The sequence below is a fragment of the Cryptotermes secundus genome, unplaced genomic scaffold, assembly GCF_002891405.2.
Source record: "Cryptotermes secundus unplaced genomic scaffold, Csec_1.0 scaffold230, whole genome shotgun sequence".
In the NCBI taxonomy this organism is placed as follows: Eukaryota; Metazoa; Arthropoda; class Insecta; order Blattodea; family Kalotermitidae; genus Cryptotermes; species Cryptotermes secundus.
The window spans coordinates 840,939-866,925 of NW_019722429.1; the positions used below are offsets into that span (position 1 = coordinate 840,939).

Here is a 25,987-nt window from a genome sequence, read left to right on the forward strand (position 1 = left end):
GCTGGGGCTGTAGTGCCAAGGAAAGAAAGAAGAAGAAGAGGCCATCAATCATGTTTACCATCAGCCATGCAGCAAAACAGAGCAGTTCAAAAATATAAAATCAGATAAAAAGTTCGACATTTTGTCGTGTTTGGGAAAATGAAACCTGGAAGGAAGAATGTTCTGGAATAAACCAGCATCATGTACCAAAAGCATTAGAATTATATTCGAGACTGCTACGAGCCCTTAAATTTATGTGCCAGTCACCAACAATAAATCGAGTCCCGATTAATATAGTTTATAAACAAAATTCAATCAAATATTTATGGGGTCAAAAAACAAGACTTTAATTTAAAACTATTCACTTCCTCTATCGAAATAATCTAAACGTACCTACCAATTAAAACATTGTTCTCTTATCCTGCCACTGAAATAATCATGACCTTAACACTGAGCCTACTAAACAATTTCTGCTTTTATCTGCTTTAGATAAAGTTGTCCCTGTTATTAAAACAATCATCCCACCATGAATGTGTATGGCGACAGTGGAGGAATGGATGCACTCAATCTTCACCTTAGCATTGAATGGGAATGATAGCTTCAAGCTCGGTCGATTTTTACCCCTGAGAAAGCCCCTACTACACAAGAAATAGAAGGTTCTGTGAGATCCAGAGGCTGTCTGGACGCCGTAGGGAAGACAAACAATGTCTTCTGGTGTTGGAAATCGAACCACAGTTCCTCGGTCGTCCAGCCCGTAGCATAACTACTGTACTTACTGAGACACTATTTATATTCTGTGTCAGTCCGAGGACAGTAATTTTGAACCGCGCCAGTACTTACGTGTATAATTGTTACGCTCATAAGCTGCCAGCCTACAGCCCTTGCTCGAGCTGCTGTTACAGTGCCAATGTGTCCCTCTTCCTGTGTTGTTATTTAGATTTTGGCTACTGCTCTCTTTCACATGAACGGCTAAATTTCTTGACACTGCAAATTGCTTCATCTTGTCATATTACGCAGGAAGTGACTGTACTAGTGAAGCACGTATATGGACTTGCTGCTTCAGGAAATTTGCGGTCGCAAACCTATTACTAGACACACGTCGTGAGACATGTGAGACATGACGTAGATAGGAGACTATTATGAAGGGTCTTAATGGGGCAGCTACGCGGCTCTTGACTTGGTTCATTTGGCTCGGAATAGAATCTTGTTAGGCTCTTGTTAGCACGGCAGTGAAATATTGAGTTAGTGTGGGAATTCCTCCATTAGCTGGGCGACTATTAGTTTGTCAGGAAGGATTGTGACGTCATGCTGCTTCATATTCGGGAGGTGTTGGGTTGAAATCTTGGCCAAGAGACCGGCTGTCATGAATGAGTTTTTTCGTGGTTCTTCTTAACCCTTCGAGACATTTGGCAGAATAGCTGTCTACCTCGAATTAGGCCACGACCGCTCCTTTCCACGTGCCTACCTGTTCACTATTTGCTATCACCCAGACACTCAGCGCTATATAACCTGAACTACTGATGGCGTCGATAAGTAGCCCAAAAGTAAATAGATCAATAGGCAAACAAACAAGAATGATTCTACCTCACAGACTTACGTCGTGCCTTCAGGACAGAAATGATACGTTCTTGAGCAACTTTCACAAATGGAAAAACTAATGTGATGGATGAAGTTAATTGATAAAATAACACACAGGCGAAAATCTCATAGTCATTAAAACGCAGGCTATCATATCTCTATTATTAATTATAATTGCAATTATTATTATTCTTATTTTTGTACGTTATACTTTATTTACAAATTTTTTTCATCCAGTGCGAATAATTAATGCTATTAAATAAGTTAATATAAATAGAATTGTTCTCGCTAGTTTCTCCGTCCAGAGGTCACAGATATGTATATGGCCACATCAGGCTTTCTGCAAGAAAAAATGCCTATCCCTGCTCTCAGCCTCACCGCCTGTTCTAATGAAGCGCTGAGTATCGCATTAGCAGGAGCCTACATGCCACACTGCCGGTCATGGTAGCCGAGCGGTCTAAGGCGTGTATTGTCTTCGCTCGCTTGGAAGCCGGGATCGTGGGTTCGAATTCCAGACAAGGCATGAATGTTTCGTGTGTGTATGCGTTTCTTTTGTGTTTGTGTTGCCCTGTGTTTAGATACAGGCCTTGCGAGGAGCTGATCACCTGTCCAAGGAGTCCTACGGTCTGTAAAATGATCATGAAACTGAGAAATCAGCTCTATGCTACGAAATTGAAGCAAGAGGAGAGAAAAGAACATGCTATACCAACAATACTTTCCCCATCACATTCCTGACTTCCTTAATAATGTTAAGTGTCTGTACGGTCAGAATATTTCATTGCTAACGAATCAATATTGAATGTAAATATTGCGCATACAGAATATACAAGTACAATGTAAATTAAATATTCAACCAATCATTTACGTTAATTCTGAACCACGTTACAGAAAGCATGAGCTGCCCCGGATTCAGTTTTCGTCCGGAGGCTATCCTGAGACCTTAATTTTATCCAGTCCTCGTGGAAAATGTTGGGATAGTTCCTTTAACTGGTAACGACAGCTCCATTCAAAATAATTTAATTTCATAATTCATATTCAGTCTCCCTTTCGACTCTATGTAAGTGTAATTAGCGCAGTCTTTAGTATTCCAGAGTTTTCGGGTTAGATTGTCGGCCTGCTACGTTCACCTAATAATTAACGTGAAAGTAAAATGTTAATAAACTGAGAAAAATCCATGTACTATGCCAGAATATTTGTCAAAGGTATCCTTAATGAATTTTACCGTGGCCTGTAGTCCGTAAGCGAACTACAGGGCTACTATAAATGATTCATTCGTTTTTAAAACGCTATATTTTCCAAAGCATTATACATAGAAATATGATTCATATATAAAAAGAACCGTAAACTCACCAAGTTTTCTTCATACTCTACAAATGTTATATGTGTGCCCCTTGGGTCACACGACACACGTCCAGGCTGTAGTCGAGCTCGTTCCACACATTTTATAGCATCATCCTGTCAATGGTCATCACTGCAGCATCGATGCGTTCCTTCAGCTCTACTAGTGTTCTTGGCAGTGGGGGTACGTAAACACGATCCTTAATGTATCCCCAAAGGAAGAAGTCACAAGGCGTTAGATCAGGTGATCTGTGGGTCCAAGTGAACAGAGCTATGTCATCCTCACCAACACGCCCAATCCAGCGTGTCCTTAAATTACCGATCCTACAGCAAAATGCTTTGTTTACATGGCGGTTCTTTTCCGTACTCTCTTTTGAATGCATGTTGCATTGCTATAACAGACGAACATCTCGCATATTCCAACAAACAAAAACTCTTTTCTTGCTTTGTCGCTATTTTGTAAAGGCACTGAACTCGTGCTGCCAACCGGTGCACAGAATACAAACTTGGTGAGTTTACGATTCTTTTTATATATAAATCATATTTGTACGTGTAGTACTTTGGGAAATATAGCGTTTTAAAAATAATCATTTATAGTAGCCCTGCATACCGACCGAGCGCCCGCCGCTTGTCGGCGAAGTTAGTGCCAACTTTAGCGGAAAGAGCGTGTCACATGGTCAGCGCAACGGATCCCCACGGCCGTTAATCTATGTTTTCTAAACCGGAATCGCCATTTCCTTGAAATAGCTCCTCAGTTATCCTCACGAGGCTGAGTGAACACGTTCCAGACCCACTACTTCTCAGAAAATCTGGTAGGGCCGGGAATTGCACACGGGACCTCTGGATCTGTACCTGCCACTTCGTTATGTAAAATAATCATATTACAAACATAAATTCAATAAGTACTTTACACTACACATATTCATTGTCACGATCAAGATATTTTCAGGACTGCAGTCGAGCTCAGCGCGAAGCTCCTGACTATTCTTTTTGAAGTTGCGTCGTCCTGGTATTTTTTGAAGCCAGTCATATCAGATATGGGCGGCATAGCCTCAGGACAAGCGACGTTTGAATCCTCCCCCGACCACCCTAATTTACAGAGTGAAATGGAACTGCCGCACAAGCGCTCCATACTGTGATTTCTAGTTTAAACATATGACCCGAGACGCTGAGTTTTCGAGAAACGTCACCGCCATATTGGGTAACATACTTCTGAGCATTTGTCATGACAACATGTAGCGCGTTGTTAGGTGTACTCCAGACAGAATGCACAGTCCGAGTCACTTGTGAGCTAATGATTATGGCAAACACACACATGGTGAACGCTGCAACATGCTCTTAACACTTGATACCTGCAAGACTCGAGATGACACTGCTGCACGGGGATATGCACCACGTCATCCTGGTCAACGTTATCCAAACGCTGACGTATTTCGATTATTAGAGCAGCGTCTCCGTGAGGGAGGTCGCCCGTGGACTGTACGGACGCCAGCCAATGATGATGCCATAACTACAGCTGTGGAAGAATAATTGGGCCTACCCCAACCGACAGACTTCGAAGTATTTCAAGCTGATCAGTTTCATCCCTCATGATGCTAGAGGAGTGCAAATGTACTTCCAGACAATGATCCTCTAAGAATGGCTACAAAATCAACACACTAGGGATGAGCTCTCTTTACGTAACACTCTGTGGACAGACGATCCGTAATTCACGCTTGAGGGTCTGTTCAACTTGCACAAGTCACCTCTGGCCGCGGGGTCAGTCCTCATGCTCATGAACGTGTGTATCAAGTCCACTTCACCGTATCGTCTGGGACATCACAGTGCTACCTGACAGGCTGGTTGCATAACGATCGTGGTTTTATGAAAGCGACTATGGAGGAGATGCTTGAAGCTGTGCCTCTTGCTTTGTGGTAGAGTTTGTGGTTTCAACACGACGGAGCCCCAGCAAACTACGGGGAAGGCGTCAGGCACTGGTTACGCACGATATATCCAAGAAGGTGGGCTAGACCTCGAGGGCCGATTGCGTGTCCTCGGTCGCCGAATTTAATTTCGACAGACGTTTTCCTGTGGAAACACCTGAAGGAGCACGTTTATGCAGTCTCTCTCAGGATTAGCCTATCCAAGCTCTTGTGGCGAGACTTCAAGCAGCTCTGACAACAGTCGATGCAAACATTAAGGCGTGTTTGTGGTGTACTGCCGTCTGCCTTGAACTGGACGGAGGCCGCTTCCAGCAACTACTGCACACACGAGGCGCTTATGGTCTGATCATTTAATAGCTTGCGCCATAAGACGGTGACGCCAATCTTGAAAACTATACGTCACAAGATATACGTTGTACAATATTTTCGATTTATTTTTAACAAGGAATCACACTAATATCATTTCACACCTTGCAAGCTTGGTAAAGGATCATCTTGAAGCATAAAAGAATGCAATAATACAAATATCAGAATAGGAAATCGGTGATTTTACACGGAAGTACTGGGTTTTGTCAGAATCGTTTAGAACCTAGATTTACCTGTTTGATTCTAGTGTTCAGTTTCCCTTATATATTTCCCTTGCTACGAATGAAGTGAAATAAAGATGAAGACGTGACAAAGGAACATAGACTTAATCACTTACACATACGGAGGATCACCGCGCTATACTTAAAATATTACATCTCTTTTTTAATAATCGACTTTTTGAACCACGCCATACTTCCATCTAAATGTGTTAAAATGTTCAATATTTACTTTTAAAGGAAAAATTACAAACTTCACAATTCTTAAGAAGTTTTCTCTTCAGTAATTAGGAAAGCAACAACACCAGGGCTACCGCATTCATTCTTGGTCATTCAGAGATTATTGCGTTAGAATGGTTTTTAACCTTGCTCCGTATTCGAAAGGTCCCGAGATAAAATCTCGACGAGGAGTTACAAGTGCACCAACAGATGGCAACAGTAAATGACAGTGAGAGACATCTATATCTCTGTCGGTACTGCAGTCTCAAAGTTTGCAGAAAAAAGTCTTTTTCTAGCAGCACTGCATATTCCAGAAATTTGTCTTACCAGAAATCTTCAAGATCATGGTGTGTAAATTCAATAAAATTTACATTATACATTGTCCCTCGTGTGATATAATTTATAATGATTAATTAACGGAAGGGTTATTTTTTGGAAACGTAGCAATAGACGGGAATTTTAAAATATATTTGCTGAAATTTCAACAGGATTCATGTATGTGTCAAGCATATTCCGACACGTTATCAAGCGGTTGTTGTTAAGAGATTCTTTGTGACATAAATTTATATTGTTCAGGAAAAACGAATTATTAGTGAGAGAAAAACAGAATAAAAACAGCGGAAAATTGAAAAGATGAAGTCAATAGCACTGATTTCTAATGACAAACGTTACATTTGACTAACAAAGACGTTGAGCTTTCTAAGTCATGCCATCACGTAATTTCAATGGCGGTTGTAATGCTTCGGGGGACTCTGCCTGTCTCTGAAACGGTGATAATTTTCAACACTGTGAAAACCTCAAATTTCGCGCAATGTAAAGGCTGTTACCACACAGGCTGATCGAGCCGTAAAAATCTAGATGCAGGGTTCGAATCTCGGCCAGTACACAAGCTATTCAGACTGATGTTTTCGTGGTTATCTTCAGCCTCTCCAAGAAAATGCAAGGGTACCATCTCAATTAGAATGTGACCGCTTCCTTCCAGATCCTTTAATATTAACAGCCTAACATTCGAAGCTATTATATTCCCGATAATGACAGCGTCATAAGATAACCCACCAAAAATATTTTTCAACACTGGTTGTTTTCTTTACAAAGGGAAAAATTTCAATTAAATAACAAAAGAACTCTACTATTTCTACGATGGAACTTGAATGAAAATGTTTAAATTAATTTTTATCATAGGTTTTACATAGAATCGAAATATATTAATCTGAAGTTTGTATGATTGAAGAGGCGAAAGCAACAATCTGCATTTCGCGAGCCGTTTAACGTTCATTTCGTTTCTGGATTTAGAAATGCAAATTTATCATTAATAACGAAGACGGCTTCCCATAAAGATTGATGCCCATTTCCTCCATCCGGAACTGCGGCTGCAAAACGTCCCGGCGCTTTTAGACCAAGCTCATTTGTCTCTGAATGAGATTTTATTTCAAACATAAAATTAAAATACAAGAATATAAATTAAAATGACTGACTTAATGGAGCTGAGCCCTTATTGAGAAAAAAATCAGTTGTGCAGCTACTCAAGAACTTCCCAACACTTTATGGAAGGCAAAAGGTTCATTACTGTATTCACAAGAGCCCACCACTGGTCCCTATCCTGAGCCAGATCAATCCAGTCCATACCTCGTCATTCTATCTCTCTAACATCTATCTTAATATTATCCACCCACCTACGTCTTGGTCTTCCTAGTGGTCTCTTTCTTTCTGGTTTTCCCACCAATACCTATATGTATTCCTCTTCTCTCCTATTCGTGTTACATGCCCTGCCCACCTCATCCTCCTTGACTTGATCGTTCTAATTATACTTGGGGAAGAATACAAGTTATGAATCTCCTCATTATACAGTTTTCTCTAACCTCCTGTCACTTCATCTCTCTTCGGTCAAATATTCTCCTCAGAACCCTGCTCTCAAACACCCTTAGTCTATGTTCGTCCCTTAATTTCAAAAACCAAGTTTCACACCCATAAAGAACTACAGTAAAAACTGTGGTTTTGTATTGTCTAATTTTTACGTTCTTAGACAGAAGACAAGAAGACAAAAGGCCTGTATTGGAAGGTAGCAAGCATTACCCGAATTCAATTTCCTCTTAATTTCCTCCTAAATCAAATTTTGATTTGTAACTGTCGTTCCCAAATATTTTAAATGTGTCACATTTTCAAACAATCTGTTAAATATCTTTATTTCACGATTTTGCCCTGCATTGAATTCCGTTAACGAGAGAGTAACATTGTACTTCGTCTTCTCTGTTTTTATTTCTACACAAATCTCCTTACTAGCGTCAATTAAAGTTAGTGTGTTTTTCTTTATGGTATCTATATTATCACCCAGTAGATTCACATCATCAGCATAGACTAGCAGCTGATGTGTCCCATTTAATTTCAGTCCTACCTGAATTTCCTTGACCGTCCTAATTGCATATTCTAAAGGAAAGTTGGATGCAGTGGCGATATGAATAAAACAGTGCCTTTTATTTCGTCAGTTTGAGAAATATAACAACAGTATCAATACTCGACACTGTTCCTCTTAGTAACAAATTTGTTCCCACTTACTGCTGTTGATTGTCACTATGCTCAGGCCCAATTGTTGATGTAGATGCATTTATTTTCAGGAGTAGCGAAGTTTTAGTTGGGAGAGTTGAGATATGCTAAGGAATCCTTAACATATTTCGAGTATGTAGGTTTGAAACACATGACTGTAAGATGTTATGTTGTACTGTAGCATCCTGTTGCAATGCGTCTGCTTTTCTTCCTTTTAAATTTTAGTGTGAGTTGCGCGTCAGACAAGAGTGAACACATGAAGAAAATATTGTTGTACATTAGACTGAACTTCGGGCTGAAGGGGCCCTCTGCCTGGTTTTACTAAACAGTGAAAACGTGTGCTGGAAATTATCTGATGGGGCTAGTATGGACCAATTTAGTAGTAAACTGGAAGTAGAATTTAAGAAATATCGAGACTAGTTTGGTCGGATTTTGTCCGAAAACTTCCTTAAGATGCATAATCGTATTGCAGTATTATTGATTAAATGATTCACGATAGTCAAATACGAACTGACCAAAATTTGCACTCGGAGAATTTTCTGTAAGTTGGTTGAAATTTTATCAGATATATTAGTTTTATATTCCTTCCTACACTAGAGGTTTTTAATTTTAAAACAGGAAGTAGTTGACGTTTCTTTTTACTGTTTATAACAGAATAAATATTTATTTCACATATATTTTTGACATTTAACTCTAAGTACTATTTACGAAGAGGGCCTAATTATTAATTTAAAATCAATTTTAGTAAAATTCAACTTGGCGTGACATATTTTTGTAGTAGGCCTAATTGTTTGAAGTATGGAGCATGACTTATCTTTCGCATCGAAAGATATATTTTAACTTGAAATGATATAGAAACTTCACTGGTCTCGACACCAAGGCCCTTAAGCTGCTAAATTAGAAAATAAAGTAAAACATCAACGACACCTCTGCTGTTTATGTTCAGTTAACAGAAAACATTTAATGTTAAGCCATTGAAGAATGTCCAATTAGAATCATCAGGAAGGTCCGCAACCGCGTCGACAACAGCTGGTTCTTCCTCACAGTACGAGGACAATAATGGACAGTGACAAACTAACACGCTGCATCGAGAATGCTAGCAATAGCCTTCAGAACAACCACAACACACGTGTTCCCCAGCAACATGGAAAGCAGACACGGTTACTGTAGACAGAAACAGCGAAAAGAGAAAAAACACCAACAACGAGCGCTATACTATTGCACGTGACACGTAAAAGCAAGCATGCTGCACAAACAATGTCTACAATACGGCTGGCAATCTTCAAAGAATGAGAAAGGGTGGACGTAGGGGGTGGGGGTGGTGATGGGTGGGTTTGCGTCGTACCGGTGGTGTTGGGGGGTTGGCGCCGGGCGCCACTGGGGCGTGTCCCGCCGCCTCTTGTTCATCCTCGCTCTCACTGTCCATGCGCGGTGACATGAGGCATCCCATAGGCCCGCTGCTTCTGGACGAGGAACTGAAGGAAACTAAACAGCCGTTCTGCTCCGACGCCTGCGTAGTAGAACGAACTCTGGGTGTACAGAAACAATCCTCTCCAACAATCAGGTACTGCAGGTCGCTGTAACCTAGAAGATGATCTTGGGCAGCCAACGTGAATTCTTCTTTCTGGTCTTCTCACGCCACCTATAACACCGCATGTCAAAACTTGGATGGTTTCCGGAAGATGTTCGAATCTTCACAGTCCCACATTCTTCCCCTCTCATGATGATTGGAGAGTAAATCACCGACGTTATATCACCAGGATCAGTCAGGTTAAAGTGTGTCATGCGAACAGATATGAAGCAGTATAATGTGAAGCAATGCAAAGAACATACAAGGCAAGAAGTGAAGGTGATTGCAAGAGATCGTACATTAGGACGAAGTAGATATGGTGTACTACTCATACAAGCACCAAGATACCATTTCATGACCTTCATCTGTTCTAATATCTAACAAAGGAAACTTATTAGTTTACAGTACAGTTAATAAAAGACCTCCTATTGTCTTTTGTTTATCTTTGAATCGAAATTGCTGCAGCGACGGTAGGCATCGTCACCATCTGGTAGCAGAACCCAACGGCCTAACACAATTCTGAGTCAGTTTCACCTATTTTTCATCCTCACAATTTGTCTTTCTAATGTTTTCCTCCTAAACAGAAGTTTTGAAACTGTGGCACAGTTCAGATATTTGGGAACAACGATAACAGATCGAAACCTGATTCAGGAGGAAATTAAGAGGAGATTGAGCTCGGGTAATGCTTGCTACCATTCAGTCCAGAACCTTTTGTCTTCTCGTCTGCTGTCCAAAAACATAAAAATTAGAATATACAAAACTATAATTTTGCCTGTTGTTCTGTATGGGTGTGAAACTTTGTCTCTGACATTAAGGGAGGAACACAGTCTGAGGGTGCTTCAGATCAGGTTGCTGAGGAGAATATTTGGACCGAAGAGAGATGAAATGAGAGGAGGTTGGAGAAAATTGCATAATGAGGAGCTTCATAACTTGTACTCTTCTCCAAGTATAATTAGAATGATCAAGTTAAGGAGGATGAGGTGGGCTGGTCATGTAGTACGAATGGGGGAGACGAGGAATGCGTATAGGATATTGGTGGGAAAGCCAGAAGGAAAGAGACCACAGGGAACACCAAGGCGTAGGTGTGTGAACAATATTAGAATGGATCTTAGAGAGATAGGATGGGATGGGATGGATTGGATAGATCTGGCTCAGGATAGGGACCAGTGGAAGGCTCTTGTGAACACGGTGATGAACCTTCGGGTTCCATAAAATGCTGGGAATTTCTTGAGTAGCTGCAGAAATGGCCGCTCCTCCAGAAGGGCTCAGCTCCATGAGTAAGTAAGTAAGTAATGTTTTCCTCCTACATCCTTCTAAGCCTTAAAAAGGTTTCCCCACCAAACAATTAAGAATGGTCTTCCACATTCGACCCACAAAAACATCCCAGTATCAGCTCTTTCATTTCAACTACAGTAGCAATGTATAAATCGCGAAAATCCTCAATTCATGTACGTCAGATCCTTCAACTCTATTTAGGTTCTTTCATTAAAGTACGAGATCACATTTCACAATCATACAAAAACCATGGCAAAACACTGTAATCCCTTAACAGATCTATAACGGGCTCTGGCGGCGAAGGCTGGACCGCTTTGAAAATAAGCAGCTGCAAGACATGAATTACAATGCATTCTGACTGCATTTTCCGTTAATGTATTCTCAGGAGCACAAAGGAAGTTTTACAATGAGAAGCTTCATAATTTGTACTCATAATATAATATAGCTAAGGTGAATAAATCGCTGACGGCGAGACAGACGGTATGTGATGAAGGAATGAGCGAAAGAAGAAGAAAGTTACAAAATCTTGGCTGTAAAACACCGAGAGAAACCTCAGCTCCGCACGCGTAACTTAAGACGTAGACGCGGAGGTAATGTAGACTTAAATGGGTAAAAGCGTAAAAGTAAGGATTAGATGCGACTGGCAGACAGGAGAGTCTAATGGGGTGCATTTTAACACGGTAATGATCCTTCACGTTCCATAAAGTTATAGAATTTATTGGCCAGCTGTCCAGATACGGGTGAGCCACCAGATTAATACTCCCACGTTTTACCGCTGTGGAAAGGGTCCCGGTAGTCGTTTTATAGACGACTGGGTTGATTCCAGAGGAGGTCTGGATTCCTGCCGTGCCGGAAATCCAGTCCCGTTCGTTTAACCAAAGGCGATCATGCTGAACTTAAAACAGTTTAACATATTTTTTCAGATGAGGGCGACTTTATTACGCAGTAGGCTCAGTACAATTTAAAATTATTTAAAAGCAAACAGTTTCTCAATGAAAGGAACAATCGGATGTCTCCTTTAATAGTCTTATAACAAGCTTTCTCCTTTTTAAAATTGAAGCTCTTGAGCAACAATTTCATATTGTGGCGTGCCTCCTAAAAGCCGGAATGTCTGAATAGAGCGGGAGCCCATTGCTAGACAACGGCTTGTTAAAACACATGGGCAGGGCAACAAGTTGGAACAAACCATTGCTGAGCAACGTTCGGTAAACACTGCCTAAAAGTCGGAATAGTGGACCCAAACAAGGAATTTTCCATTTTGCTAGGCAAATGGTAGTGCACGTTTCCGAGACAACGCATACATAAGAGACCGTACCACGGAAGTGAAAGCCAGAACTAATGCAGTTCCCGCGACAACGAATAGACTAGCTACCGATGTCTAGAATACGTGAAACGGAACCCTTGAAGAAGGTGTTTTCTAGTCCGTCCGACTGTAAAATATAAGAGACCAGACCAGACCAGAACGGAGATCCAATCCGTGTGGACGCGGGTTCGAATACCTCCACCGTGACCCTGCGAGTTGTAAGATGCGACGAAAAGGGAAGTCTCAAATTTGAGACAGTTATATATGGTCTCGTACCAAGGGACTCGGAACCGAGAAAGACTGCACTGGCAAGGACTAGCAGCATATACAAAAGATATACCCGCCCTCTCGTCAGGGAGCGCGCCCACAAAAACAATTCCGTAACTGTCAAACACTAATAAAGATCTGGTCGCAAGCCCCAGATGGGTGCTTTATGCCAAGACAGACTGGCCGACTGACCGTCGGTCGTAAAATGTGACAGAGGTAGACAGACAGACAGAGCGGAGACCCAGAACAGAGGCGAAAGGAGCAGAGCTGAGAGCAGAAGGAACCAGCTCAGCTAAGAACCAGAAGACGACAAACTAGCCAGGTGACAACGTCTCGAAGACGTTAGTTAAGAGCGACTGTAATTGTAATTGTAAACGAGCTATCCAATAAACAGCTTCGTCTAATCTGGAACCCAGTAATTTCTTGTTGCGCTACCAGGACACGTGACAAGATAGTCGCTGCCATTTTGTATACAGAGATATGAATTAATGGAATATGAACAACTTCTATGTTTTTTTTGTCATAATGCTGATTGAGACTGTAAAGAATTTAAGGAGACTAGCTTTTGGGAGAAATTCAAAACCCAGTATTTCCTAAGTTAATCTGTCGCATGGTACAGGATTCCTTAGACTTGGTCATATACTCCTTCACCATCGCCTACAGAAGTTCTGAAGCAAAGGAAGGTATCGTTAAAATTCAGGATATGAGGTTCTCACAGCGGTGATAATGAAGAGTTCTATGTTCCGGGATATAACGCCGTGCAGTCCACTGAAAATCAACCGACGTTTCGGAGGAATATGCCTCTTCCATCATCTCAGTTGAAGAATAAATCAATGAAGAAACCTTCATGAAGCAGGTAGCAGGCAGAGCTTGCTATCGGTTTCATAATGGTTTCTTACTTAACCTATTCTACCACCCTGAAGATGTAGGGCTTATTACCTGCTTCATACAGATGCCTTATTCACCTTATTCTTCGATTCTGAAGCTGGAGGCGTCATGTTCCTCCGAAACGTCAGTTGAACGAACTACACGGCGTTATATCGAGCAATATAGAATTCTTCATAGTCACCGCTATGAGCACCACAAGCTCTACATATTGCTAAATTTGATTTATGAATGCAAATTGACTTCGCTCTGATTCTAGTGATAAATTGGCTTTGTATAGTTTTTAGTTCTGTTTCGTGTCCGCGTAAATGTAACGTAGACAGTCGTGTGTTTTGCGATTAGACTTAAACGAATAACACAACAGCATTAGACTGTTTTCGTTTGGGAGTAATCAGGTCTCCGTTACCGGAATTTGGAAGGCCACATAAACCAAACATGGCGGACGGGCGCAATTACTAATCTAATTCCCGGCAGAACGGGCGGGCAGCATTGTGCCGGATGTCATGCTTGAGGACACTTGCAGATAATCATACAGCGTCGGGACGCCCGAGCTCACTTGGGAGAAATTCCGCGCTAAATGTCAACAGCTTTCATACAGCGGCATCGCCAGAGCGGAGCAACCGCCCCTTCTGCTCTCCGGTCTTCTGTCACGTTGCCAAGATATACTAGGTAGTTCTAGATGTTCTAGATTCACTGCAGATACATATAATTACACATGCTACCTCTGGCAGTTACAGAGCCTTTACATTCATGCTACTGCCTGAGGGAAGTGACTTCTTTTGTTTGAAAATTTCACAGAGCTAGTAATCCAGCCAAGCCAAGCTCCTGAGAACTGCGTTTTCTCCATTTTTTATGTGGGTCTAGGTACAGATTTTGATGTAGCAAACGCTAGAAAAGTCGACATAAGTTGTTTCTTGAAATATGTGTGAAATACGGCAAGTCTGTCATGTGACACCTCTTATATTAGGATGGGTCTGTAACATGTGTTTAAGAAATAATTCTTTTGACAATCTGAATTTTTTGAACAAAAGGAATTAAAAATTTGAAAGATTCTCGCGAAGGACTCGTTGATTGAGATTAGCTCTTTCTAAGAGGCCCAGTTGAGGTGATGTCTTCCTTTCTCACCTGAAGACGGAAAAAGATCCAGTTTCCGAAACGTCGTGTCCTCTATGATTTAGAATTCCGGATGATGGAAAGAGTCCAAAAACCCCAGTAATTCTGTGTGTCATCAACCATCGTCTGAACCCTTTAGAACCTAAAAACTTTACTATTTATTCAGAAATCCATTATAAAGTCTTATGATTCCATTCGATTCTCGCAGACGGAACTAAGCTGTCAGAGAAACGCAGTTTTCTTTCAGTTCATAGTTCACATGGTCTACCTTCATGCAATTTTGGCAACCTTACATTTATCTAGGCTCTCCGAAAACGTGTACTCGTTTATCAGAGTAAGTAAAAAAAAAAAAGAAGTAAAGCTATCCTTGTACCAGGGCAAGAAGGCCCATAGGGTTGTGAGACGTTGAGGTTCCCACATTTTCTAGACAATCGGCTCAAAGATGGCGGCAAGGTTGTCAGCCTTACGCGACAGCCGCCCTTTACTCCCCAGGAAAACTCTTTAATTAATTCTTGGTACTCATTTCTGGTACAAGAGTAAACTTGTGTTCGATCTTGTCTTAATCCTATCTACCATATTTGAGTTGAAGAATGCCGTCTTCTGGGATGTGGAGCCGTGTAGATATTGTGTAAACCGACGTTTCGGAGGAACGTATCGCCTCCATCTTCAGGGTATAAAAGACCGCGAGCGATGAACCAGTGTGAGCAGATGGCGGCAGCAAACAAGATCTACACGGCACCACATCCCAGAAGATGGAATTCGTCATAGTCACTGCCGTGAAAGCCTTAAATCTTACATATTTGTATTGTTCATTGAATTTTGGCTGAAAGACCTATTTCACTGCGCTTAGGGCAGTGTTACTGATATCTCAATGAAACTACAGAACAATGATAAGTAATTAAATGCAATGTGTTATCGAGTTTCTTTCTAGACTTCGGAATTCTCTTTTCGGTACTGAAGGCAATTCCCAAATATCTGTTAAAGTCCTGTGGTCGAAGCTGCTACGTGCTTCAAAATATGCACACCAAAATATTATCTGAAAGCGACCGCGATTATGAAACATTAATTCGCTTCGTGAATTCGATCTTTCGGGGCTTTTAGCTTGGGATCCGCTGGCGCAGTAGGATCCTGTCGAATTTTCAATCAGATAGTTATTAGTCAGAAGAGAATGACCAAGCAAACGAAAAGTATTTTCTTTCTTATCTGCACATAAGGAGCCCAAAACCAGACCATCTGACTTGTCCTTCCTATGAGCCAGAATTAAGAGCCTGCCAGGCCGCGCCACAGCTCAAGCGGTTAGTCGCTGGCTTCCCACCGCGGCGGCCCAGGTTCGATCCCGTGTCTGGTCAAGTGGGATTTGCGATGGACAAAGTGATGCTGGGGCGGGTTTTCTCCGAGTACTTCGGTTTCCCCTGCCAATATTAATTCCACCAAACTCTCCATCATTATAATCACCCGGGGCAGGCTACAGTAGGCCAATCAGTGGCCTCCGTGTCGAGTGGGCTAAGTTGGACTCCACCCCTCACTAAACGATTTAAAAAGAAAAGAGCCTGCAACACTGGAAAAGGAAGATTACTGCCTTCTGAGATGCGACACCTTGCAATTTGACAGATTAGATACCAGAGTTTAGATGGAACTTACTGCCTCCATGTTCAGGTTATCCTTGAAAAAGGAGCTAGCAAGTTCCTTTGAAACATTAGTGCCTACCTATGCAACTACAAGATGACGTATCTAAGAAGATAATCTTCATAGTCACAGAAATGGGAACCTTAAATCTCTCATCTCTGGACAGTACCAGCCCGTTTAGTTTATTGGCTCAGGGGTTGTAAAGAAGATCAAAGTTTTAAGTACAGGCATTTTAAATCAGTATAATCATACACATACAACTTTATTGGTGCGAATACTTCGACTTAAAAGTTAGCCATTTATTTGGGACCATTGTGACTTGCGTTGAGCTCTCCTCATTATGCCAAGTTCCTTGAGACTGGCACAGTCAGTGGTAAGTACCACAACAAGAGCCTATAGAGGGGAAGGTGACGGCTCTGTCGGTACAGTAACTAGGCTAAGGGCTCCACTATAGAGGAACTGTAACTAAATTCCTGGAAGGGCCACTAGATTTCTACTAGCCCTTATCCAGTGGGTACCGGCGGCTATTTCGTTGGGGATAGGGCAGCCGGATCTTGAAGCTAACCACACATCTCCATTTAATACGGAGTTTAATTAAGCTTGGAGATATACTGTCTGTTCCCTATACGCGTCCATGGGGTAGTTCATAATTAATAACATGGAGAAATTTAATAAATACCTACAAAAATTACTTCGGGGTTTCTCAGAAGGTAATTGGCTGTTTGACTAAATTAACACAGCTGCTGATAATGTTGTTGCAATGGACACGTTCTGGCATAGTATTCGGCAGGTGTCGGTTCGAATCTCAGCCGGGAGACCATTACGCTGACTGAGAGTTTCGTGGATTTCCTCAGATATTTCATATAATTATGGGGCATTATTTTGAAATACGGTAGGACCGTCTCATTCCAAATCCTTTACTTTATGATCACCTTCCTACTCCATTCGACCCAAGTTAGACCTACTTCTGGAGGGAAAGTTGGCTGGGAGCGAAGCTAACCACTCCGCTTGTTCTAGGGCAGGTGTGAAACTTCAACTCTGCTCTCTGCGTAGCCTGTAGTGGCAGGCACACATCAAATCACAAACCCAAACAATGGAAATAAACTAAGAAGAGACCTATCACACGTGCAGAATAAGAAGCGTACTAAATAACCATGACAAAACTAATCAAAGAAAAATAAAAAGCCCCAATACAATACAACAGGACTAATTCACTTTAGAACACGGCTCAGACACTGGCTGAAAGCACAAGAGGTAATTAGCTACACAAACATGCCAGAAAAAAGTAGCACATGGTCAGAATATTAAATGCAGATGAAAACCTCACAGACAAATAATTATATAATTATTATGTTCTTGGACATTACCCATCATCCGTTTTTTATTTATAACGTTTCGGAGACTGGATCCGGTATCCGTCTTCAGGTAGAAATCTACTAAGGCCCAATCGATAGATCTAGTCCCTATCTCCAAGACGATGAATACTGTCTGTCCCAAATCACAATAATTGTATTAATATACCTTCGCCACAAACTTTCAAATCTTATCTAATAATTCTATTTTGAGTGATTGTTCGTCTGAAAAAGTTCTGGAGAAAATGTTGTATATCCTAACTTTTAAAGTTTAATAAAAATATTGTAACAAAGCCAACTTGGCCATTATAGTTTGTACAGTGATCTCAGCAGCCGTATCACGTATGTATGTATGTAAATTCAGTTTGCAAACGCTGGCCGATGCATGCAGCTAACAGCATTAAGCGATGATATACGTAAACTGGCCTCATGACGGCCAAAATGCCGAAACAAATTGCGTAATAAAGGAGCTGTATGTATGTACTTCAATTATATACTACCGTGCTCACAGAATCTGGATATTTTACACATTGCCAACTCCTCCGTTCCCCCTCCCCCTCCCACTCCCCCGCTCGAAAAGATAAATGGCCTAACCCGTTCCGGGAAAGTGCCCAACCGGTCATTCAAGCTTCGAGTCTGAGTGTGACAACTCCGTTGGTCTGACGGAACTCATAACACGAACATCTGTTCCTGCAAAACGGGTCCGGTATGGACAGCGAATCTCCATTCCACTTCAGAGCACTTCCTTAACTTAACCCGAACACAGCGAACGAATTCTAATAAACTGAAATGTTATGATATCTACAGAATAACACTTTTATATATGTTTTAACTGTTTTAATCATGTTAACCCCCTTACTCTCTACATATGTTTACGTATGAGAAACAGGCTGAATGCTTAGTCGTTACGAATTATTATGCAACACACGTATGGAATGATTTAAAATGCTTTCAGTTTTGGCGGTACACATCTAACAAGACGCAAAAGATCTGATGAAATTCTTCGACGCCCCAAAAGGTGAATATATTTTCGATATTTTAAGAGTTTTTGTAATAAAAGAGAGGGAACGCTTACTGTAAGAAAAGGGAAGAAATTTGCTGGGTCTATCGCTCAGTTTGTGACATCTAATTAAACACTTTTGTTTATAGGAGATGAGTCTAAATAATAATGTGAGAGTAATGCAAAGATAAGGAGCTCTGCTCCTGTGTTTGCACCACACCGTGAGAAGTAGGAGTAATGCAAAGATAAGGAGCTCTGCTCCTGTGTTTGCACCACACCGTGAGAAGTAAGAGTAACGCAAAGATAAGGAGCTCTGCTCCTGTGTTTGCACCACACCGTGAGAAGTAAGAGTAACGCAAAGATAAGGAGTTCTACTCCTGTGTTTGCACCACACCGTGAGAAGTAAGAGTAATGCAAAGATAAGGAGCTCTGCTCCTGTGTTTGCACCACACCGTGAGAAGTAAGAGCAATGCAAAGATAAGGGGCTCTGCTCCTGTGTTTGCACCACACTGTGAAGAGTAAAGGTTCACGCATTCTTAGCCTCAGCATTAAATGGAGATGAATAGCCAGTCTCATTCAGCCTAGTCCTTCAGTCAATCACTTTACTAAATAGCTCAAAATTAAATTCGAAAGAAACGTTAAACAGATGGCAGCACAGTGAGTAATAAAAGACACTTCGAACAATTTTCATGGTGACAATAACATGATATTTGATATCTGCATTTGGAAAAATGACATTAATCCGAGTATTCAAAGAACTCCCCCATAAAGAAATTTAATACCGCTTGGAGGGGAGAACACCCTTCATAGAATAAAGTGTTTGATCATATCAAGTGTAAGGGGTACCATTTAATCTTTGAACAATTAATTTAATAAAGTAACAATAAAGAAACTTGTGTAACGTCCATGAAACACCTCAGCTTCTTGAGATGAGTGCCAGTGATCGATATGTTTCGAGGCGAAACGTCATCAATGAATGACACAAGAAAGAAACAAGTGCATAGAAACGAATACATTATAGAAGGATTTTAGGAACTTCATCATGGCTGAAGTCGCGGTGGTTAGCTTGCTGCCTCGAATTCTAGAGAACTCGTGTTCGCTTAAAATTATCTTGGTATTCATCACTCATTACAGGCAAATTCTGGGATTAAGACAGCTTATGACCGTTTCCTTGCATATACTTTTCAATTAATACCTCATAAGTTTCATGCCATTGCCCCTATAGGTCCTATAGATTACACAATCGTAAAGTAGCATTTCAAAGAGGTGAAATCACTTTAATGTGTGATTATTTTTCGTGATTGCTTTATGATTGACTATTGCATCATTTAATCTTTTCGACTTCGAATGCGGCTTTACCAAGAAAAGAGAATGAGATGAGGAAATGTGTGGAAGAGAGAAAGCAAATAAACTCTGCTGGAAACGACTGAGACAGCAAGTGGTCCATTAACTTTGCGAACGTCTTGTATGCAGTGACACTAATTTGACTTTCCTTTCAGAAATGTAATTTGTGAAAGTTAGTATATGAAAAGCATGTTTCACAAGACAGTCGCCTGTAAATATTTCAGATTCATAATTAGTTTATAGAAACGTAAAACATGAATCAAAGGAACAATAGCGCTAGACACCAAAGCGAGAAGCGTATAGACTAAGGGAACAGTCCTGAGTTCATTTTGAAATTTTCTGAACACGGACAATACAAGTATTAAGCGTTTTCATTGATACCAATTCGATGAAGTCAAACTTTATAATAAAGTTAACGTTTATGTAAGTTTTTAGAAATATTAAAAGCAATTATTTACACTCACACACGTTACTAAGGTCCTATTTGTACGAATATGAAATGTGAGCCTACAAGGCTCCATAATTTTTCCGACTTTTAGAATTATTATAATATATGAAATTATAACGTTCACGGACATAAATTAAAATAACGGCAGGATGGCTTGCGATTACAGAATCAATAAGCGTTTTATTTTCGAAAACTCACCGCTCCACGGACTTATAACTTACACTACAAATATTCACCTCATTAAATATCTAATATTTATTTCAAACAATTTTTACATTTTTTTGTATATTTAACGAAATATACAGGAATATTAATTAGTCCCTTCACATAGAGCAGGTCATTAATAAATTCGCCGATAAATTTAGTGCATATCTCCTACACGAAATATCATCAGAACCTATAAAGAAGTTTGAGAGATGAAACGTGTACAGACCTACGGGCAACGTGACGGATATTTTTGGAGACGACTAATAATCATAATATCTGATGAAGGAGAGGAAATGATGTTCTCATGTTGCACACAAACATTTAGTCCCAACTATGGAATTGAATTATAATTTGTTCTGAGTTTTGAAATATATATTATAACAGTTCAATAGTTGTGGTGTAGCTATTAATTATTTAGAGAGGGTCTACACGACTTCCGTGTGGTGTCAAAGCACACGTTCGTATCCATAGAAACTTAACTCAATCTGTACAGTTCGCAATATTTTAAATTGTCTTTTACATTTTATAGTTTATACCTGTGAAAATACTGCAACGTTCCTTCAATCACATTTAAAATAATTTGCCTTGAATTTTACTGGAATATTTTTGTCATTAATTGTACCAGAAGGGGTTTGTCAATGTGGGAATATGTTATGACAAATTTATGTTTCCGAGGTAAAAAAATTGCTTCTTGGAGAAAAACTTCAAAGGTAAAAATTAATCGTAATTTATTTTACTCTGTCGTCTAGCTAAGTTAGCATATGTTAGCACCACTTATACTCCACATAATTTAAATTACATCTGTCAAAAATATTTTTCTATTTCTCCTGCTGAGGATTTGTGTCCGTAACACTCAGAAAACGTGTTGCAAATGATATACCAACAGGAATTTGTATCCCATCCGTTCTTACAGAGACACCTGTAGACACGATGAACATCTAATGCTACATTCTCAAGGACGTAGCAGACACAACATTGCTACTGAGACTTAAAGCAGATTCATCCGAAGAACTTGTTGTAAATTCTGACAAGGATATGTCCACAGCAATATTTCACGTTCATAGCCTTTCCAGGGCCCGTTTTAATTTCTCTTATTTTCGTACCAAATTAATAAGTTGACACATGGAAAGCCGTTTACAGCTCTTACAAGCTCATTTTATAAAACTTGTATATTTTCTTCCACGCGGCCATTATGTCTTTTAAATTTAAAATCCCGTGTCAGAATTTACACCAAGTGACTCGTCGCATTTTTTTAACATTCTTATGAGTTAAACTTTACCTGTGTGTGCAGTAGCAGCATACTTGAGGCCACAGTGAAGGGTGCAGTGCCGCGCGGACCTAGGCTGCTTACTTCAGTCGACACGGCCACCTCCTTGGGCACTTCGGGGCCTAAGCGAAAAAATAGCGGTCAGACACACACGTGACTAAGAGGAAACGCCCTGTATATTGTCTTAATTTTAGTTTATACTAACATAATTAAAATTAAAAATGGCAAATATTACTCATAACTGCTTTATCGGATGAAAATATTTTAATACTATGTCGGTGTCAGTTTATAAACATTTTTAAGCTCATTTTTGAGAGGCTAACAGCAGAGGTCGAGAAGGTATATTAAATTGAACTAAAGAAGCCACACAAATATATTTTTCAAATAACAGAATAAATGATGAGTGAACCAAAACGGTAGAACATGTTACATTCTAGGGAGAACGACTTCCAAAACCGATATACAAAGCATGAAACGTAACAGTAACGGCATTTAAAAGACAACAGGCTTGGACATGTACTTCAGCGATTGAAATGTGGTGAGAAAGAGACGAATAGAGTTAGTTGACAACCATAAACTTGCGGAAGAACAGGAAGGGTGATAAACACGTAAGAGAGACTCGTTACCTTCATGATTTCAGGAGAGTAATATGAATATTAAAATTAATTACCACTTTACCAAGAACTCTATAGTTACGGAAAATTTCAGCATGAGACGTCTCTCTGTACCTCTGATTCCGATGTATTTCGAAATAGGAGAATTGGTATATAATCCTACATAGGATAATCAATTAAATATCCCTAACGAAAACATGCATAAGACCGTGTAAGATTTGAAGTTTGTACGGCGGTGACTATGAAGAAAGCAGTCTTCTGGGATGTGGCACCGTGTAGATGTGGTGTTAACCGACGTTTCGGAGGAACGTATCTCCTTCATCTTCAGGGTAGAAGGAAAAATAAGAAATCCGCAAGCGAAGAGACCGTGAGAACCGGTACAAGCTGACTTCACACATAAGACCCATCAGCCAGCAATGAGTGTCTGATATTTTGTGTATCAGTTCGTTTAACCATAAATATTACCCTCAGTGAAGATTCCGTCGACTGAAAAAGTAACATATCACAGCCTAAATTATAGAAACACTCTGATAATACGAAACATAGGCTTGAAATTAAAGTATTTTAATGACGTATGAAAACCAAAGAGAACTTGTACCACATTATTATTATTATTATTATTATTATTATTATTATTATTATCACTTTTCTGACACTTACCTTATTTCTGAACTTACCAATCGTGACATTAAATCTGTCTTTAAAGACAGTTCATAACTGACCTTCATTTTGACATACAAATTATAAAATTAAAATAACTAATTCTAATTGCATAACTATCCCAAAGCATTAAGTCACACTGACCGTTATCTGTGGTGGTTAGCATTATTTTCTAACACAAGCGCAAATGTTCACCCCTTATGCAACACTCGAAATGTTTCTGGATACTACGCTCTTGCCAAACTTATATAGACGCTACAGAAGGGGGGTGGGAGACAGGAAAATTCGTCCCTAGGGAACTCAGCAGCTATTAAATCAGTGGTATTTCAAACTTGGAGCGAGTCAGTCTATACAGCTGATGATGATGATGATGATGATGACGATGCAATGATGAGATTTTTCATTCTTCCATTTTTTTATTCTGTTTTATCTCTCTCCATAGTGAAGACAGAGGGTGGGCTGGCTCTTGCTTATGGAGTGGAACAATTGTGTTGCTACGCTCCTAGCACATGGCCACAGCGCATTGTTGCTTTTGTTTGCCACACAGAGACGTCTATTGAATTCTACAATTAAACTAATGACAAAAATATATATAATTTTTCACTGTCTAGGAGGAAGTTCGATTTCTGACAGTTCATAACTTTTTCAGCATATCCGAATTAATTCGATGCTAGTATCTTCAAACAGATCTAAATTGATTCGTATCCATATCTTAGCTATTCACGATGTAACAGAAATTATTCAAATTTTTTTTAGGCAAATACAGAAGAAGTTTAATTTTCTAAGAACAAATACTGTCTATTATTTAATCCCATGTTCCCAAAACTTGTTTATTACGAAACTTCCTTTGTGCGAATGCATGCTTTTGAAGTCACCAATATTCAGTTCATACATCAGAGGAAACATATTAGATCTCCTCCACAAATACCAGTCGGTTAATTCTGTTTAGGGGAAAAACTGCTGTTTATTGTGAGGACCATATGAAGCACAAGAGTACACTGCGTGAGCAGAAACAGAGTTCAGATGTGTTTAACCACGTGGTACATGTAGTACCACTGGATTTTAAAGAATCAAAATTACTTAAATTTGATTTAAAATTTACTGTTTAATTACTAATGAACCTTAATTATGTCTATAAAGTACTTCTTCTATCGAACTGTATATTTTTAACTTAACGTGGCATTTTCTTGTGATTTTAGATGTATGGTAATTAATGATTAGCATTTTTGGCGGGCCCGATGAGGCTCCCAATTTCAGAAATTTAATCAGTACTACTGATAACTCAGTTTGCTTTTTGTTAATAATATCGACTTCATTAATGTATCGGAATCAGCATGTGTCAGGTGAGGCAAGCAGCAACTGCCAGCTTCATAACTCTCCCAGAAAAGAACAGCACGCTAACTCTCCGAGAGTAAAATTCGAAGGTTTAAACTTTTCCGTTTCTGTGCCTGTTTCACACACCTCCATTTCACCACGTAGCCTCCTAAGATTTATCTTATATTATATTTTTCTGTAAACGGACGTTTCCCGAGGGGATTCTTCTGTACGTATTTTTTCTCCTCTTTCTCATCCATATGTCCAGCCACAGTATAGGCTTTCTTATTTCACTGTATTAAAATCGATGATAGATTATCTCTCTAAACCACGAAGTTCCTTGTTATGTGGCACCTAAGCTACACTGCAGCCACCTGTTCACCCTGGTTCATCGCTCGCGGATTTATTATATCCTGAAGATGGAGGCGGTACTTTCCTCCGAAACTCCGGTTAACACAACGTCTATACGGAGCCACACCCAAGAAGACGGCATTCTTTCTATATTCTAATTTTTACATTTTTAGACAGCAGACGAGAAGACAAAAGGTTCTGGATTGAATGGTAGCAAGCATTACCCGAGTTCAGTCTCCCCTTAATTTCCTCCTGGATCAGGTTTTGAATGGTTATAGGTGTTCCCAGATATCTGCTCTGCGCCACATTTTCAAAAGATTTGTTAGTTACTTCTATGTCATGATTTTGCCCTGCATTCTGGTGACGAGACGGCAACTTATGCTTCGTTTTCTTTGTATTTACTTCAAGATCAAACTCCTTGCTAGCTCCATTTCAAATTTATGTATTTTTCTTCATAGCATCAATGTTATTACCCAGCAGATTCGCGTCATCTTCATAGACCAGCAACTGATGTGTCCCATTTAATTTCAGTTCCACCTGGTTTCCCTGTACCTCCCTAATGACATATGTACTTGAGGCGGAAGCTTCAGTAAATAGAAAAGGTGTCTGCATTATTTCACTGACTGCAATGCGTAATACGGCGCCCAAGACGTGCTAACATACGAGTTTTTTCATGTGTTTCGCAACGTTGTTGTTCTCGTTCTGCACGACAGATGGCAGCAAAGTCATGCTGTGTATTAAGGCAACAGAACGATATTTACGTAACTGTTCTTCCGGAAATATAGAAAGATGACACCAAAGCACGCCATTGTACTTCAAACTAAGCTAACCTCTTGCAGGTTCTTGATTGTTTTTATGAGAAACTTTTTCACGTAGTATAGGAATTAAAATTACATTAGAAGTTTAATAACTTTCACGCCCCCAGGGCAGAAGTGACATAATTAATAAGGATTTTTTAATTTTCACACCTAAACGTAAGCCGTTGTGAAACACAGTATCTGTCTTAGTGAACTAAGGTTGTACGCATCACGTTCACCTTTGACCCCAGCCTCCTACATTCCCATGTGAAAGTTTCATTACTGTAGTATCTATATTTATGATATTTATTTAATTTATTGTGCTTTCAGCTTTAACTAAAACTGAAGTGTGAGAAAATATTCCTTTTAACCATTCCGCGTTATATTTTGAAGATACATTTTGCTTTATGATTATTTTCAAGGTGTCGTGAAA

General features: G+C 40.0%; 1 protein-coding gene across 5 annotated transcripts in view; it reads right to left on the reverse strand.

The window, feature by feature from the left end:
• Nucleotides 1–25,987, reverse strand: part of LOC111861330 (probable nuclear hormone receptor HR38) — an 87,528-nt gene that overhangs the window by 30,049 nt on the left and 31,492 nt on the right. For 2 of the 5 annotated variants that reach the window (XM_023845801.2, XM_023845802.1), the window contains exon 2: nt 21,831–21,940. In XM_023845801.2, coding sequence (XP_023701569.1) covers nt 21,831–21,940 — 110 coding nt within the window. Of the gene's footprint in view, nt 1–819; nt 873–2,907; nt 2,930–9,506; nt 9,654–21,830; nt 21,941–25,987 lie in introns of those variants that run through there. The other 3 variants (XM_033750277.1, XM_033750279.1, XM_033750278.1) reach the window with 3 other exon arrangements.